General features: G+C 52.8%; 1 protein-coding gene across 3 annotated transcripts in view; it reads left to right on the top strand.

Annotated features, from left to right (window-relative positions):
* Nucleotides 1-8,768: 8,768 nt before the first annotated feature.
* The window catches only part of Rorc (RAR related orphan receptor C), a 26,446-nt gene continuing 16,766 nt past the window's right edge, over nucleotides 8,769-18,448 (top strand). The window contains exons 1-3 of one of the 3 annotated variants that reach the window (XM_085678005.2): nucleotides 8,826-8,916; nucleotides 11,123-11,152; nucleotides 13,546-13,697. In XM_085678005.2, coding sequence (XP_085534131.2) covers nucleotides 13,691-13,697 — 7 coding nt within the window. In that variant the 5' untranslated portion in view covers nucleotides 8,826-8,916; nucleotides 11,123-11,152; nucleotides 13,546-13,690. Of the gene's footprint in view, nucleotides 8,917-11,122; nucleotides 11,153-13,545; nucleotides 13,698-18,448 lie in introns of all 3 variants that reach the window. The other 2 variants (XM_085678004.2, XM_085678003.2) reach the window with 2 other exon arrangements.

The following is an 18,448-nucleotide window of genomic DNA, read 5'->3' as shown; positions in this document are numbered from 1 at the left end:
ACATTTAAAAAATACATAAAGCAGAGCACGATGGCTCACGCCTTTAATCGCAGCACTGGGAAGGCAGGGGCAGTTGGATCTCTGCGAGTTTGAAGCCAGCCTCATCTACAAAGCAAAGTTCAAGTCAGCTAGGGCTACACAGTTGGACGCGCAAGAAAAGAATACACACACATGCACGCATGTGCGTGCGCGCACGCACACACACACACACACACACACACACATATATATATATATATGTATATATATATATATACACACACACATATATAGGCTTTTGGGGATGCCAACTCCCAGATAAAGACATGGAGACCCACGAATGCTTGGCCCTAGCCCCGGCTTGTTTCCAGCTTGTTTTTTTTTTTACTTAAATTATTCCATTCCTATTAATCTGTATGCTATCCTGAGGCTCACTGAGCCCATCTACATACTATCTGTCCAGTTTTTCTGTTTCCTCCCTATCTGGCTGGCTTCCCCGCCCCCATCCCTCCTCCGCCTAGCTATTGGCTGTTCAGGGTTTTTTTGGTTTTGTTTTTGTTTGTTTGTTTTTTGAGACAGGGTTTGGTTTCACTGTAGCTTTGGAGCCTGACCTGGAACTAGCTCTTGTAGACCAGGTTGGCCTCAGACTCACAGAGATCCGCCTGCCTCTGCCTCCGGAGGGCTGGGATTAAAGGCCTGTGCCACCACCACCCAACTGGCTGTTCAGCTTTTTATTAGACCCATCAGATCCCTGAAGCAGGAAAGACAAAACAGAAACACATCTTTACATAGTTAAACAAATGCAGCATAAACAAATGTAACACATCTTTACATATTAAACAAATATCCTATTTCACAACATGGGTAGGTTGTTCACATTAATTAATTGTAATCAAGATAATCCCCCACTGACCTACCCAGCCAGCATGCACGAGACAGTTCTCTTACCAGAAGATTCTAAACTATCAAGTTGACAATTGAAACTAACCATGGCGGTTCCTAGAGTCCAACAAAATCCTGTACCCTCAGAGAGCCCCTGGGTCACTGAGTCACCCCAGCGAGAGCTCTAGGAGCAGAACCAGAGCACAGTCACCCTCGCCGGATAAAGGTTCCCTGGGGCTGCACAGAGGAAGTTGGTCCTTCCTACACCTTAAACCAGTATGTGTCCTAAATAACAAATAAAATCTGTGACCCTTAAGAGTGAGTCAGGGGAGCACAGACTAACACACAGTGCCCCTTAAACCTCCCTGCCTCCCTCTGGCCCATCCCATTCACACATCTACACCTGCGCTGCAGGAGCTGGAGGAAGGGAAGGAGCCGAGAACCACAGAGTAAACCAGCTGAGCATAGTAGCAAACCCCTTTAATCCCAGTGGAGAGACAGGCAGATCCCTTAGTTCAAGGCCAGTCTAGTCTACAGAGCGAGTTCCAGGACAGTCAGGGCTACAGAGAACCCCTGTGTGGAGAGGAGGGACCTATAGAATAGCACCTGGGTACCCAGCAGTACTTGGGGTTGTGGGGACTGGGATCTAGGAAAGAGGGTGCTATCAGGAAGTGTGATCAGGGATGCCAGAAAGGGCCGCTCCAGCCAGAAGAGGAAGGTGAAAGACAGTGGAATAAAAGTGGGTCAGGCCGTGTTTACCTCCTACCTGAAGCCCTTTGACGTCAGCAGTGACCTTCTCTCTCCCTCTGCCTCCACGGGAACTGGTTCCTCCTGGCTCAAGCCAGACTTGGAAGAAAGAATGGGGGGGGGGGGGTAGATAACAGACCCTAGAACAATCCAGCTTCTTCCTCCTCCCACCCGCCACCCCAGCCCTGGGGCCTTTTCTCACTTTCCCTGGTGCCAGTTGTGCCCCCCCACAGAGGCTAAACCTGCTGTTCCCAACGAAAGTCTCAGCAGCAGCTGCACACACACACACACACACACAGAGAGAGAGAGAGAGAGAGAGAGAGAGAGAGAGAGAGAGAGAGGACCCTTCCTTCCTAAATCCGCAGTTCCTTCTCCCTCCACTGATTAGGTTCCCACCACCAATCCCTTACTCATTGTGTCCACCAGGTGGTGGCATTGACCAAACAATTCTCCCTGCTGACAGCAGCCTGAACCCCCATAGGAGGAGTTGCTCAAAGGCTTCAAACACTCCTGTTCCTCCTGGCAACTGCCATAAAGTGAGTGTACAGTTGTGATTCAATGTGACCTTGGGCCTTAGTCAGATAATAAAGAATAAAGCTAGTTGGCATGACTCAAGGTACTTGTCGCCAAGCCTGACATCTGAGTTTAATCCTAGAGACCCACGCAGTAGAAGGAGCAAGTCAACTCACACGCATGTAAGTAGATATAATTTTTAAATTGTATTGAAAGGCTGAAAGGTGGCTTTTCCACCAGATGATAGTTCTTTAACCGTTTCTCATCCTGGCCCTTGGGACTCACACCTATGAACTCTAGGAAGTCCACCCCCACACCTTGTTCTGTCTCTACTGGGTTGAACCGCATCTCTACATCAGGCCTGAAGTTCTCTGCTAACATCCCTTAGTGAGCAGCCAGATTTGAAAGTCTCTGGAAAGATGTGCACAGGTCAGATCACTTTCATTCATCCATTCCTCCGACAGTGCTAGGGAGGGTCTAGGGGGAGCCAGGCACTGGAAACAGCCGTGATCAAAACAAACACAGGAACCAAGTGAGTTATAAAACGGACAAGAGTAAAGGATGAGCTGGTGGTGGGCCATGGAGAAAAGTCAAGTAAGAGAAAGAGAGGAACGATTACGGGAGTGGAAGAGACAGGGAGGGACTGAAACGCTCCTTTTTTTAGCTGCAGTACTTTGTACCAGGCCCTGTACTTTACCCATTGGTCTTATCTCATCACCACTGGGTAAGGGAGGCATTATTATTCCCAGGTCACAAAGGCAGAAAAGAGATCAGCAAGGTTAAATAAACTTGCCTTTGGCTGTAAGGAAGATACCCGACAGCAATTAAACAAACATCCCCTGCCACAACCCAGCCCAAGGGTTTGGGGAGTCTATGAGGTGCAAAGGCCCCCAGAAGCTCTAGCACATTTCTTCATAGCTCATGATAGGAACATCCAGTCCCAACCACAGATGTATGTATACCTTGGGAGCAAATGAACCCTAAGAAATTACCCAGTGTGCAAGCAGCTCAGGCCCCGGAGCCCCTCATCAACACAGGCCAGTACCCATGGTATCCACCCACCCACCCACCTTTGGGCTGAAGGTTGTGAACAGAATTCAGGGTTCGTGGCTGTTATCCAGTAGATCACACTGTTAAAGTCTTCCTTGTCCCCAAAATCAGAAATCCCAATTTTGTTCTTCGTAATCGTTTTCAGGCAAGCTCTAATGTAACCCAGGCTAGCCTAAAGCTCCCTAGCAACTGGGGGTGACAATGAACTCCTGATCTTCCTGCCTGGGAATACAGGGGAGCACTACCCTGACAGGTTATGAGGTGCTGGGGTTAAATCTAGGGTGCCATCTCCAGCACCAGTTCCTCATTTTCAACCCTCCCTGTCTCCAAGCCTAACTCAGTGTTAACTGGGAAATGAGAGATCATAGTAGGGTCACCATATAGAGCTCCAGGCTCAGACTAGGGTCAACCCTTCCACTCCTCTTCTGCTGGCACTTTGTGAAGATGAGGGGCTGGAAGCTGAGAGGCAGAAACCACAGATGTTCCAAAGAACTTGCATTGTCTTTGTTTGTTTGTTTGTTTGGGGTTTTTTTGTTTGTTTGCTTGTTTTATGGCCAAGACACCATCCTTTCTCCTAGTCGTTCTGGGGAGTTGAGGCTCCCCCAGGCATGAAGCCCCTAAGAAAGGTGGTTCCTAAAGCTCCGCATTAGGGTCCAGAGGGAGTTGGCGCTCTCTGGGCCAAGCCGGGCTGAGAATGGCATCAGGCTGCCCAAACCCCACAGATTTCCTCTCTACCTACTGCCTCGGGTCCTCCCTGGAAGGACAGGCCTGTGTTGAGCTTTAAGTGGTTTCTGCGGTTTAAGGGGTGGGGAGGAAGGGAAAGAAGAGTTGGTGGCTGCTCCCCATTTCCAAGCCACCACCACCCCCGGGTTGTTTGCCCCCTGCTTGAGATTCCTGGGCCTGATAAGGGCACTGGGCACGTGGGGGTAGGAGGATTCTCTGATCTCTATCAGCCTCCTTGCATAAGAATGTATTTGAGGAGGAAATAACTGCTGCCCTGCTTAGAAAACATGGATTCCTACAGAAAAGAAGCAGTGCTTAGTGCTTACAGGGAGAGGGGAGGTGGGGGGGTACAGGCAGAGGGGAGGCAGGTCAGGCAGGGGAGGCACAGGCAGAGGGGAGGCAGGTCAGGCGGGGGGGGGCACAGGCAGAGGGGAGGCAGGTCAGGCAGGGGGGGGGCACAGGCAGAGGGGAGGCAGGTCAGGCGGGGGGGGCACAGGCAGAGGGGAGGCAGGTCAGGCAGGGGGGAGGCACAGGCAGAGGGGAGGCAGGTCAGGCAGTGGGGGGGCACAGGCAGAGGGGAGGCAGGTCAGGCAGGGGGGAGGCACAGGCAGAGGGGAGGCAGGTCAGGCAGGGGGGAGGCACAGGCAGAGGGGAGGCAGGTCAGGCAGGGGGGGGGGCACAGGCAGAGGGGAGGCAGGTCAGGCAGTGGGGGGGCACAGGCAGAGGGGAGGCAGGTCAGGCAGGGGGGCACAGGCAGAGGGAAGGCAGGTCAGGTATGGGGGGCACAGGCAGAGGGGAGGTAGGTCAGGCGGGGGGGGCACAGGCAGAGGGGAGGTAGGTCAGGCGGGGGGGCACAGGCAGAGGGGAGGTAGGTCAGGTGGGGGGGGCACAGGCAGAGGGGAGGCAGGTCAGGCAGGGGGCACAGGCAGAGGGGAGGTAGATCAGGCAGGGGGGGCACAGGGAGAGGGGAGGTAGATCAAGCAGGGTGGCACAGGCAGAAGGGAGGTAGGTCAGGCGTGGGGGTGGGGGGCGGACACATCTCCAAGAGGCTAATCCCAGAACCTACTTTGCTCCCTTTGCCTTTGCCAGCTGAGTAAAGCCAGGCTGAAGGTCACACCGGAAACAGTACATTCACTCAGCCTGTGGCAGTGAGGGGAACAAATGGCTGAAGCTGTTGGAGCTGTTCCCCCTGTGGTCTCCATCTCCTAGTGGTTGTGAGCAGCATGGAGAATTATCTGGTCATGGTGTCAGTCTGGGTAGAAGAAGGAACCTAAGCATTACACACACACACACACACACACACACACACACACACACACACACACACACACACTGGAAGTAGTGACCAAAAACTCGGCGTGGTGGCTCATACCTGTAATCCCAGCACTCAGAAGGCTGAGGGAACCGTCTCTTCATGAAGGTTCAAGATCATCTCGAACTACAGAGGGAGACCCTGTCTCAACAACAACAAAGCAATAAATGCCAAGAAAGCATATGGCTCCCCAGACCTAGAACCAGGACCCATCTTCCCAACCCACACAGGAGCATGAAGTGGCCGTGTCTGCCACTGCCACACTGTGTGCCATCTGCAAGGATTCCTGGGGCCCAGCCTGTGCCTCTGACTTGAGGGAGGGGTCTTTTGGAAGGCCTTGAGACCCAGAATCCCCAAAAGAAATCAAGGGTGTGGCCAGTGATGCAGGCCTGCAGCCCCAGCACACCCAATGCTGAGACAGGGATGTGAGTTGGAGGCTAGCCTAGAAGAGCCCACTTAAAAAAAAAAAAAAAAAAGTGAAGGGGCTGATGAACCCAGGCAGTACCCTAGCCAGCCCAGGGTGGTCCCTTTAAGTTCCTGTTCTCCCTTCTTGATCCTCTTCTGAAGAGGTAGTCGGGTCCTTGCCTCTTCTTCCTCTTCCTCCCTGTATTTCTCTTCCCTCTTCCCTCTCCTTTACCCTTCCCTCAATAAATTCCTCACTTAAGCTCTGCCTGCATGGCATATTTGTCTCCCGCCTGCCATGAGGCCCTTGGCCCACCGGCCCATCAAGGTCTCTCTTGCATCATTTTACAGCAGCTGGAGAGATAGCTCAGCAGTTAAGAGCACTGGCTGCCCTTCTAGAAGGACCCAGGTTCGATCCCCAGCACCCACACTACAACCAACTACAACACTGGTTTCAGGACATGTCATCTTCTGTCCCCTAGAGTGCACCTACCAGACACAATAACTGGTACACAGACAATCATGCAGGCAAAATACTCAAACACACATACACACAAAATTAAAATTAACTAAAAATAAGAAACAAGAAAAAAGCAGGGGAGATGGAAGGAGTAAGGAACGGGAAACTGAAGAGTAGAGAAGGAAGGGCAATCTTGTGAAAGCACAGAAAAGGGCAGGAGAGGAGAATTCTGGGGTAGGGGTCGGCAAGCAAGGTCCCCACCCCCTGAACACCCAGCCTTTCCTGCTGCCTCTTTCTGGCTCTGGTCTTAGGTTCTAGGTGGGGTATTTGCCTCTTACCTAAGTCCTCCAGACTGACTTCATGTTCTGAGCAGAGAAGTATAGATGGGCCCATGTTTATCAAAGGCTGTGGCGTCTGGGGAGATGATCTAGTCAGTGAAGTATTGCCACAAGAGCATGAAAGCTAAATTCAGTCCCCCAGAACCCACATAACAAAACAGGGGTACAGTAACAGGTAGGCACTCAACAATGGGGTGGTGCAGACAGCTCCATAGGGCTCATCAGCCAGCCAGTCTAGCCAAAATGGTGATCTCCAGGCTCCGTGAGGGACCCTGTCTCAAACAGAAAGAAAAAGGTAGAGAGTAACTGAGGAAGACCCCAGATGTCCAGATGTCAACCTCTTGCCTCCACAGGCATGCACACTCACACGTGTACACAAATCCACATATGAACATGTACACGTGAACATGTACACATTCATGGGAATAGGCAGAGCCTCAAAGGCCCTCAAAAGTCATTTCATTCCCCCAAGCCTTTATCCATCTCCCTAGGAGTCAGAAGCTATTTATCCTAATCTTTGTTCCTGAGGCTCCTCAGAGACATAGGTGCCGATGGTAGCAGTGTTATGCTCCCGGACAGGCAGGAGTGGTGGACAGACTGCTAGGAGAGAGGGGCGGCTGCCTGCCCTTTCCACGCCAGGTGCCACGTGCACCAGGTGGAAGGAGCGCGCGAGTCACGAGGCCCTGGCGTGGCTGACTCCGGCTCTGCTGTTTACCAGCTGGAGAGAGCGGGAGGAGGGGCTGGGAGCCTCCTGATTGCAGCCTGGCCCCTCGCCAGTGGCTGTTGGGTAAGCAGAAAAGCCAGGCCCAGCTAATCAAACCCTGGGTGGCGGCATCCAATATCCACAGAAGCCTTGACTCTTGGCCCTCCTCAGACTCCAGTGCAGGCCTTCACCTGAGCAGTCCTAATGGGGGAAGGGGGGTGGGGGTAGGAGGGTCCCCTCCCAACTTGTCAGCCGGCTGCTATTCCTATCTTCAGCTCTCCCTCCTCTCTCTTCCCAGGGCTCTCCACTTTGCTCCTCCTCCCCTACACACTCCCCCACCCTCCACCCCTCCAGGAATAGGCAAGCACCTAGAAGCCAGGGAAATCCAGAGGAGGGCAGCATGGGGTTAGAGACAAAGTAGGCATGTGCTCCAGGAATCCGACACGCAAAAAAGTACACCTGACCCTAGCGTGGAGATTAGAGTCTATCCCTGCTGACCCCCACACACATACACACATCACACACACACATCCACCCCACCCCCACCACACACACATACACCCCACCCCCACCCCACACACATATGCACACATCCCACATACACACATCCCACACACACATATACACACACATCCACCCCACCCCCACCACACATACACACATCACATACATACATACACACATCCCACATATACACATCCCACACACACATATACACACACATCCACCCCACCCCCACCACACACACACGTACACACATATACACACATCACACACACACATACACACATCGCATACACATCACACACACACACACACATCCACCCCACCCCCACCCCACACACATATGCACACATCCCACATACACACATCCCACACACACATATACACACACATCCACCCCACCCCCACCACACACACACGTACACACATATACACACATCACACACACACATACACACATCGCATACACATCACACACACACACACACATCCACCCCACCCCCACCCCACACACATATGCACACATCCCACATACACACATCCCACACACACATATACACACACATCCACCCCACCCCCACCACACATACACACATCACATACATACATACACACATCCCACATATACACATCCCACACACACATATACACACACATCCACCCCACCCCCACCACACACACACGTACACACATATACACACATCACACACACACATACACACATCGCATACACATCACACACACACACACACACACATGCTGTCTTTTCTCTTCACTCTTCCCCTTCTTGCTGTTCTGTTACCTGTTCTAGTCTGGTCAAAAGTCACGAAGACCTGGGTTCAAATCTCAGCTCAATCACGAATTGCCCTTGTGAAGTCCCTGGCAAGTCTTCTCTATTCTGAGCAACAATGGATTCATGATTCTGAATAATCACACTTTCCTGCAGAGGCTATCATACGCATTTATGAAAACCACAATCCCGATTTACCTACAAGGCCTGGCAAAAGACTCAGCACACAGTAGGGAATCAATAAATGCTAACTCCCTTTCACCTGGCCATTTCTCCTCTAGACTCCAGACCCTGGTCCACTGATCTCTCCCTGAGTCCCCTCCTAGTGCCAGGACACTCTGCCAGCCACTCCTTTCCCCTGCCTGCTGACGGGCCAGGTGCTCCCTCCCTCTTCCCTCCTCCCTCCCCCGGGCCCTGCTCCCTGCCCTCCTGGGCAGCCAGGGCAGCAAGGACGGCACCAAGGGAGCTACCCCATGGACAGGGCCCCACAGAGACACCACCGAACATCACGGGGTAAGAGACCTTAAAGTCCTGCGGGCAGGTGGAAGGGACCACCAGGAGGCTCATAGGAGCGGAGGGATGGGAAGAGACTGGCAAAGAATTGGGGAAGAGAGTCGGATTGGCAGAGGAGAGCAGAAAGGTGGGATAGGACAAATCTTCATATCAAAGTAGGGGAAACAGGAATAAGGGTTGAGTTTCCAGCAGGAGGAGACTTGGGAAGACAGAGAAGGCCAGAAGGAAGAGCCAGGTTGGAGTGGGGTCAGAAGGGAGGAGCTGTGTGAGGGAGGCTAGATACAGAGAAAAGATGGGAATGCGGCTGGCTCCCAGGTATGAGCAGGCCCCTCCCTGCCACAGGACCCTGTGCAGTAGTGACTCCAAGGGCAGTGGCTCCACTTTCCTGTCCATTCTGAAGCACCCTGTCTGCTGTAAGGGGGAGGGGGGAACAGGGCAGGTGTGGAGGGGGGGACAGGGCAGGTGCGGAGGGGGGGGACAGGGCAGGTGCGGAGGGAGGGACAGGGCAGGTGCGGAGGGAGGGACAGGGCAGGTGCGGAGGGGGGGACAGGGCAGGTGCGGAGGGGGGACAGGGCAGGTGCGGAGGGGGGGGACAGGGCAGGTGCGGAGGGGGGGACAGGGCAGGTGCGGAGGGGGGAGTATGACTTCCAGCTGCTCCAGCCTGGCAGTCCCACACTTTCCTCCCAACCTGTTCAGGAGTTTTATCTCTGCAGAGTGTGAGGCACCTGTGGAGCACAGGAGGGAGGAACCCCACCATGCTTGTCAGCTGGCAATCTAGGGAGAATGAGTGACAGCTTCCAGCTTCCAGGGCCACCTAGAGGAAGGTCCCTGGGGCCAACCTGGGGAGTGCCCCGTGTGCCCCCCCCCCCCGCTCCCCAATACAGGACGGCTCAGAAATGCAAAGCTGGAGACTTGACTGGGGTGCCAAGTCAGGGAGGAAACTGAGTAGGACCAGACAGGATTAGCAGGGAGGTGGGCATGGCACGAAGCCACACCCTCTCTGAGCAGGCCTTCCCCTCCCCCACCCCAGGGAGCCAGGCCACTGGGCCCCATTGACCAACGTGGCAGTGAAAAGTAGGAAGCCTGGCTGCAGGGGGCATCTCCTGGTAGAGAGTCAGGTCCACAGAAGGCAAAAAGTAGCCAAACTGTGTCAAAGGTTAAGGACATTACAGGCAGGGCTAATGGGCTTTCTGGGGCAAAAAAAAAGACTGGTTGTGGGCGCCCTGTGGATATAGGAAATGGGATGGAGGTCTGGCAAAAAAAAAAAAAAAAAAAAAAAAAAAAAAAAGCCTCTTTTGCCAAGGACTCCCTCTCTAGGTGTTTCCCAAATAATGACTGCATGCATGAATGACCCTGTAACTCTGCAGTAGCCATGGCTACCCCCTCATCAGCTGCTCCCTGTTTGTAGAAACAGCATTTCTACAAACCTCTGTGAACCACCCTGGGTCTCCTACTGCCTGATTTCCACCCAGACCTGGCTGCAAAGCAGAACAGCAAGGAAAGGGGCTCTTTCCTCTGTTGGCATGTAGGTCAGTGAAGCCCAGAGGTGGCCAGAGAGAGCCTGTCTACAGCTCTCTCCTCGTCTTCCTCTTCAACCTCCCAGTCCCACACCTCTGCAATGCCTTCATGTTTTCTAGCACAGACAAGCGACCAAAAGATTGTATTCCCACAGGAATTTAAATCGGGGTGCAGAATATTTGTGTACCTCAAATGTGCCAGATGCTAGAGGTTTCTGGGTGTCCCCAAAATAGCAAGCTGATCAAGACAGATAGTGGCTCTGCTTCAAGACGACCTTACAATCAGGAAGGGACCATGGCACACCTAGGGCAGCTGGCTCTTACGTCAAGTGCCAGGAAACAACGCACGTTGCTGACTGAATAAACCCCAAGGCAGGAGAGGGCATGGGCGGCTGCTCCAGAGGAAGAGAGCCATCCGAGCTAGATGAAGGGGTGGGGGGAAGGCAGGGTGGCATGGGGAAGTCCTGGAGGCAGAGAAGAGCTGGGCACTTTCAGGACCTGGAAAAGAGCCAGTATGGCCAAAGGGCAAAGACATGGGCACTGCTAAGGGGGCCCAGCTTCTCCTCAGAGACCAGGCAGTACTAGGAAGAAAAAAATGGGGTAGGGTGGGAGCCAGTAACTGGGGAAGCTTGTGGCTCACCGCCTTGTCGTCAACTGCTGACTGACCCTTCCTTCTCTTCTCTTTACAGAACTTCTGGCTGCAAAGAAGACTCATACTTGTGAGTAGGGGTTTGAGCTAAGAAGGTGGTACTGGGCATGGTGAAACAGTTCAGGAGGCAGGAGTGAGAGAAAGGCCCAGGTCTGGACAGAAGTGAGAGGCAGGCAGAGACTACAAGACCCAAGAGATGAGGGCCAAAGGAAAAGATCTATGGGCCAAGATAGCGAGGAACAAAAAAATGAAGCCCAAAGAGTGTCAAGTAACAAGCAATGTAAAGAAAAGGGGAACCGTGAAAGAGGAGGACAGTGCGCTTGCTGGACAGAGCCCAGGTTGCTGGGCCAGGGCAGGGAGGAGGTTTAAGGTCGCCCCGGCCTCGGAACTCAGCAGCCACAATGGGAGGCCTAGGAGCGTGCCCAAGGCTTTGTGGTGGCAGAGCCAGGTTTGGTGTGTTCATCTCTGTGGTTAACACATTCTAAGGTGTGAGCAAGCCTGGATAGAGACTCTGCAGAATTAGAGAGCAGGCTGCCTGGCCTCTGTAAGAGAGAATGGTCAGGGGCACTGGTTGGTTTTTTGTTTTGTTTTGTTTTGCGGGGCGGGGGGGGGGGGGCGTCCTGAAATCCTGAGACTGAAGTATATGAGCAGGAGCCTGTCCAGAAGGACACCCCAATGGACACTTGCAAGTAAGCATCTTCTCTGGGGCCATTTCAGCAACCTCAGTTCAGCCACAGAGAGACAGGCTATTCTGCCACCAAGGGCAGCCACTCCACCAAATCCTGCCCAGCAAACTGGGAGCACTCTAGAAAAGACTTACACAAGTGTGGTCATTACACAAGTATGGCATCCTCGTCAGAGGAGGTAACCTCCACACCTCCGGAGCATGCTCTTTGTCCACCAGTTCCTCCCATTGCCAAAGCCATCTGCAGCCCTGTGTTCCAGCATCCCTCCTCCCTGACCTAGGATGCTCCATCCTCCTGGGGGGTCGGGGCTGCTTGGCTCAGCATAATCCTGATCAGCTTCCTGAGCCACTAGCCACAGGGCCCCACGGAAACGCTGAGCAGCGTGAGAATGACTAAGGCAAGCTGGGGGAGGGGATCGGGGAGCACACGGGGGTGGGGGGGCTTTTGGAGCAGTGAGAACTAGGAAAGACCAAGCCAAGCCTCCAGCCCTGCCTTCTGTCCTTGCATCCCCACTATAAATGTCCTCATGAGGATTCAGGCTATCTACCCTCGCCAACCCAACACGCAGCTCCTGAGCCAGCAGAGAGAGACTTGCATTAATTGAAGAGCTGGGGGTCCCAGCAAGATTGAAGCTCTCTCAAGGGAGTTGGTCCAGATGTTGAGATCCACTCCCCGACCCCAGGTCAAGAAAATAAAAATGATCCCCCAAATAAAATAATCTCAAAAAAAAAAGGGTCTAGGATGAGAAACTTAGGGGGCACACCCAGACCAAGAGGGAGTCTAGTGACTAAAGGGCCAGAAGAAGAACCTCAAGGCCGAAGTACCCCACAGAGCAGACTGGAAAATGAAGGGACCCCCGCAGTAACAAACCTCACTCCAACAAAACCTACAGAGAAACTCAAGTGTCAGGAGTCTAGCCAGCCTGAGACATTCTCAAAAGCAAACTTGAACCAGAAACACCCCCATGTTCCTCAGTGGATCTGAAGTCACTCTGCCTGACCACTCTACCATTCTCAACCTGCGTGACCTTGAGCGGGTATTTAACCTCTCTGTGTCTCCCCTTACTTGTCTTTGAAATGGTAGCCGTCACACAAAGTATGTTTGGGGATTACATAATCCACCCAGAACTGAGTCAATTCCCCCCGCTCTGAGTTAAGCACTATTGTTAAGAGGACGAAGATGGTGGCACTCACTGCCTGTGTTCCCGTCTAGCAGTCTTGCTCCTAAAGGTTCTTTCTGAAGGACCAACCCATCGTACAGTCTTGGGTATTTGCCTAATGGTACTGCCACTGTCATTTCCTCAGCCCGTCATGTGGAGGAGGTGGGTGGGTGTGCTGAGGGTCAGTAGTCTCCTGATTACACCACGCTGGGTATGGCTGTTGACAGCCCACAGGGTCTCAGTGCCACGTGACACTACCCAAGACAGATATTCTGTGACTTACCTCTGGGACATCCCTAGCCCTGGTGTCACCTGGTGAAGAGGGCCTGGGGTACTCAGGAAGAGGGGATTTCAAGCCTGGCCTCTGCCCATGAGCTCCACGAAGCTCCCCAGCTAGAACTGCCCTGGCGAGTGGAAACAGCTTTTACCACCACTGTGGCTGTGGTTTTGGAATTTTCCAACGCCCCCTGTGATTGGCTGCCCCGCCCCTCACACCCTGTCCCAGACCCAGATTGGCCACGTGGGGTGCCTGTCATCATACACAGTGCACCTCTGGGGGCTGGGGGGCTGTCACTTGGCCACCTGTGTGGTGCAGAGCTTAAACCCCCCCCTGCCCAGAAACACTGCGGAGAGCTTTGTTCAGATCTGCGGGCAGAGGCACCGCTGAGAGGGCTTCACCCCACCTCCACTGCCAGCTGTGCCTGTTCTGGTCTACTCTACTGAGGAGGACAGGGAGCCAAGACCGGCAAGCCTAGGCTCAGTCATGAGAAGTAAGTGAATGGGGCCACCTGGCCACGGGGAAGCCTGGGTCCTACTGAATCGGAGGGTTGTCTTGGAAACTGTGCCTCCTTGGCAGGGTGTGTCCCAGTCAAGGTCAAGATGTGCTGAGAGGTGGTTGGGGTCCCCAGGGAGTTCCTCTCCCTAGGCAGTTTCCTTGGCAGCAGTGGTAAATGAATTGTTGAGGAGTTCCTGCCATAAGTTCTGGGAAGACTTGTCTGGGCCCCCTTGCTTCACAAGAGAGACCAAGACCAAGGGAGGGAATGCATCACCCAAGAGCTCACTGCTGGGGCCTGGGAGCTGGTGGAGGTTGGTAGTCATTGAGACTCAGCTTAATTCCTAGCTCCTCCAGATGAAGAATTTCTTTTTGTGCCTCCAAACACAGGCGCTGCTGTGCCCCGAAGCGAGAGTCACAGTAAACTGAGGTCAGCAGGCAGTGGGGAATCAGAAATCACCATCAGGCCTCAGAAACTCCAACCTGCCTGACTGCCCCCCCCCCCGCACACACACACACAGGGACATGAAGGCTAAGTACAATTCAGCCAGGGAGTGCTCTGTGTGTGCTTGCGTGTGTTTAGTATGCACTTGTGTGTGCCTCCGTCTACAGTAGAGATGGAAGCAGAAAGCCTCTGGTCTCTCTCCCTTCCCTGTTTGGAACCATGGGCTGACAGCTGCTGGGCAGATGTCTGGGGCCCGTTTGTCTTCCAGCTGAGCAGTTTGGGCAATGAGACCACCCTCCAAGTTCATGTAAGGGAAGCCAGAAGACCTCTCAGAGTCCAGGGTAAATGAGGAAAAAGGAAGCCTGTGGCCTTGAGGCCATAACCTGAGGACTGAGGCAGCCCCAGCTTCAGCCTGGGGTCTTTCCACAAGCCACAGAAAGGAGGCCATTCCGGGTCCTGGAAAGACCCACGGACTGAAAATCTAGTGAGCAGGTTCCAGCACCAGGTCACCTGAAGCAAGCCACTGGGCTCTGGTCTCCAGCCACAAAACCAACTTCACAATGAAGCCGAAAGTCGAGAGTCTCCCAGTTCTAAGAGCCCAGGACCAAAGAGAGACCCCTTGTCCCAAAAGAGGCACCCCAAGGATAAAAGAGAATCTACCCCCCCCCCATAATATACGAGGAAAGCAGATGGAGTTGATATCACCACTTGCATGCGTGGGATGGGACTACAGTTTGGAGCTGGAGCCTTGGTGGGACAGGAGGACTCAGAGAGGAGTCAAAAGTCCTAACAATGGGAGTAGGGGCTACAGGGTCCATTCTGGCTTCTTCCCCTCAACTGCAAAAGCTGGCAGACTGGACCTCAAAGAGACAGCCCCAAAACGCCAGATCGGCCCTGGGATGTCATGTTTCTGCACACTGCAGACCCAAGCAGGGGAGAGAAGTCCCCAACAGTGGCTGAGAGAGACACTTGGGCAGCTCTGCATCACACACACACACACACACACACACAAGCACAATCACACAAATATACCTAAGCTTTTTGACCCTATGGAGTGCCAATTACCATAAGCTTGGGAAAGGCAGAGAAGACAGGCCTTGGGACCATGACACACCAAAGAGTAAGGCCAGAGAAACAAGGAGCAGAAGGAACCTAGAAAATGAGTGATGGATTAAAGATGGGGGGGGCTGGTATCCAGGTGGAGGAATATCAGGATTGCCATAGAGTAAGATGCTCAGAGACCACTGGGCACAGGTCATAAGGTACAGACACAAGGGAGGTGGTAAAGAAACTGGAGGGTGTCTCATAACCAAACAGATCCACTGCCGCCACCACTAGCCAGGAGTGACTAGCCCAGCCATCTTACTATGAGGAGCTGGTCACTTGTGGAGTGAGTAATCAGGAGGTCTAAGAGTGGGAGGTCACATGTCTGTCATCTTCCTTGAATCCAGTCATGACAATGCAGAGCAGTGGGTCATAAAGGACTGCAAGTCCCCAACGCGCGTGCGTGTGTGTGTGTGTGTGTGTGTGTGTGTGTGTGCGCGCGCGCGCGCGCGCAGCGCGTGTGTGTGTGTGTGTGTGTGTGTGTGTGTGTGTGAATAACAGGTGCCACAGAGTGCATATGGTGGGCAGAGGACAACTTTTGGCAGTTGATTCCTTCCCCTAGAGTTCTGGGGATCGAACTCATGTCGGCAGACTTTTGTGGCTAGCGCTTTTACCCACTGAGCCATCTCCTGGCTCTGTTTGGTTTTATTTGTTTGTTTGTTTGTTTGCGACCAAGTTTCTCAGTGCTCAGGTTGGCCTTGAACTCACCATACAGCTGAGGATGACCATGAACTTCTGACCTGCCTACCTCTGTTTTCCAAGTGCTAGGTTTATAGGAGTATACTGTGAGCCTTGCTCTATCTGGCCTTGCTCCTTCCTTGTACTGCTCCTGCACCCTTCTCATTTCCTTTCTTCTCATTCCTAGCCCAAATCCCACCTGCCACAGGCTCAAGGTACTGGACTGGAAAGAACTCCCATCTGCCCCATCACAATGAAAATGTGTATCAACTGTTGTCCCTACCTGGGGCTCACTCACTCCTCCCCTGCCCTGTGCTGCTGACTCAAAGCAACAGGGCCAGGGACTTTCCCCCAGCTGAGTGCTCTCTAAGGAAGGCAGCCTGGGGTCTCACTCCTGTCCCCATGAATATCTCCTGAGGTCTAATTTCCACTCCTGCTAGTGTGACAACAAGGCCTCTTCCCTGAGACTTCAAAGCTCAAAGAATGGAGATTGGAGATCTCTATTTGGGGGCAGAACAATAATAAAGAGGAGTGTGGGTGCCCCGGCCAAGTGCTTCTGGGTCTGCCCACCTCCCAGAGGCAGCAGAGGTGCCCAGGGAAGAGCCACTGCCCAGGAGACGGGAAGATGCTGAGTATGGTTCCCAGTCCTCAGAGCTTCCTCCTGGTGATTCATCCCCTCCCCCATTCGCGGCTTGTTTTCTTTGAGTTCTTTTATTTCCCCTCCTTTCTCCTGTCCCAGACTGTGGGGGTGGCGGGGGCAGCAAGGAGGGGTTTCGAGTGGCTGGCTAGCTTTCATGGCTTTGCAAAAACCCGTCTCTCCCTCGCCCACCTGAGTCTTAGCGTCACTAGTTTTTCAGTTCTGGGATCAGGTATGTCAGTAAAAAATTCTCATGAGGGCTTGCCCGGGCTGGGGGTATGCCCACCAGGTAGATCAGTGGTTCCTAGCCCTGTGGTGGCAACCACCACCTTGGTTTCCAGCAGAAACTAGAGGAACTGAGAGCTAAGAAAGGAGGGAGGCTGATGACAGGCTGCGGTACACAGGGGACCGCTGGCTGGAGCTGTGGTCTCAGTGGAGAGAGAGAAGGGGCCTAAGCGAAGAGAAGCATTCCTCTTTCTCACCCAGCCATTCATTCATTTCTGCAAAGAAAGGTTCAACAAGGGATAACCTAGTTCACACCCTAAATGAGCTGTGGGCTTCCAGAGGGGCACTGGGCCATGAGCTCTGTCGGGGTGCACAAGCTTTCTGACTTTGGCCCTAGAGAAGCAGATAAAGGGTACAGGAGCCAGCCAAGACCACTGATGAAAGTTGGGCCAAGGGAATGGTCTCATCCATCCATCCATCCATCCATCCATCCATCCATCGATCTATCCGTCTATCCATTCATCTATCCATCCATCCATCCATCCATTCATTCATTCATCTATCCATCCATCCATCCATTCATCTATCTATCCATTCATCTATCTATCCTCTACCTATCCTCCATCTATCTATCTATCTTTGTATCTATCTATCTTTGTATCTATCTATCTTTGTATCTATCTATCTATCAACTATCTATCTACCTCTTTATTTTTGTACTAGGCATGAGTCCTTGCTCCTCACCTAACCCATCATCACCCTCATTTCACACTTGCTCACCTTGCAGCCAGTGACCTTGGTCCATCCCACTCTCTTGGTATACTGAGGCATCTCATCCTCCAAGCAGATACAGCTTAATGATTGAGGACTCTGTCTCCAGTTACCAAGACCCAAATGTAAACTCCTTGATTGGCTTTTTTAACCTGTGTACTTGGTCTAGTCACTCGCCAGGCCTTGGTTTTTTTGAGCTGTAAATGGGGACAATATTAGTGGACCCTGCTTTACAGAATTGTTGTGACCACTAAAAATATAGGTAAAGAATCCCAAGGACAGTGTGGTGGTTCAGCAGCTAGAGAATCTTGCTGTGCAATCTTGGCAGCTGGAGTTCAATCTCTAGAAGCCACGCAAATGTGAAAGGAGTGAACCGACACCAAAGAGCTGTCCTCTGACCGCCAGGTGTAAGTTGCGGCATGTGTGCCCACATGTATAGATAGCATGCACACATGCAGTGTAATAATCCATGAAGACGTTTTGAGAAGAAAGCTGCGTGTGATGGTTCACATCTATAACCCCAGCAGTCGGGAGGCTGGAACAGGAATGCTGCATTCCAGGCCAGCCTGAGCACACAGTGAAACCGCGCCTAGACAGGAGAGGAGAGCAGTGAGACGGCTCCTTGGATAAAGGGTCTTGCTGCCAAGTCTGATAACCTGAGTTCAGCCCCTAGGCCACACATGGCAGAAGGAAAGCACCAACCCCTATAAGCTGTCCTCTGACCTCCACACATTCATTGTGGCCTGTGGCCCATATGCATGCACAACCAATAAATAAATGTAATAATAATTTAAAAAGGGGACTGGAGAGATGGCTTCCAGAGGCCCTGAGTTCAATCCCCAGCACCCACATGGTGGCTCACAACCATCTGTAATTTGATCTGGTTCCC

This window comes from Myodes glareolus, chromosome 17 (genome assembly GCF_982192425.1).
Source record: "Myodes glareolus chromosome 17, mMyoGla1.1, whole genome shotgun sequence".
NCBI lineage: Eukaryota > Metazoa > Chordata > Mammalia > Rodentia > Cricetidae > Myodes > Myodes glareolus.
This window is presented reverse-complemented; position numbering and strand designations above follow the sequence as displayed.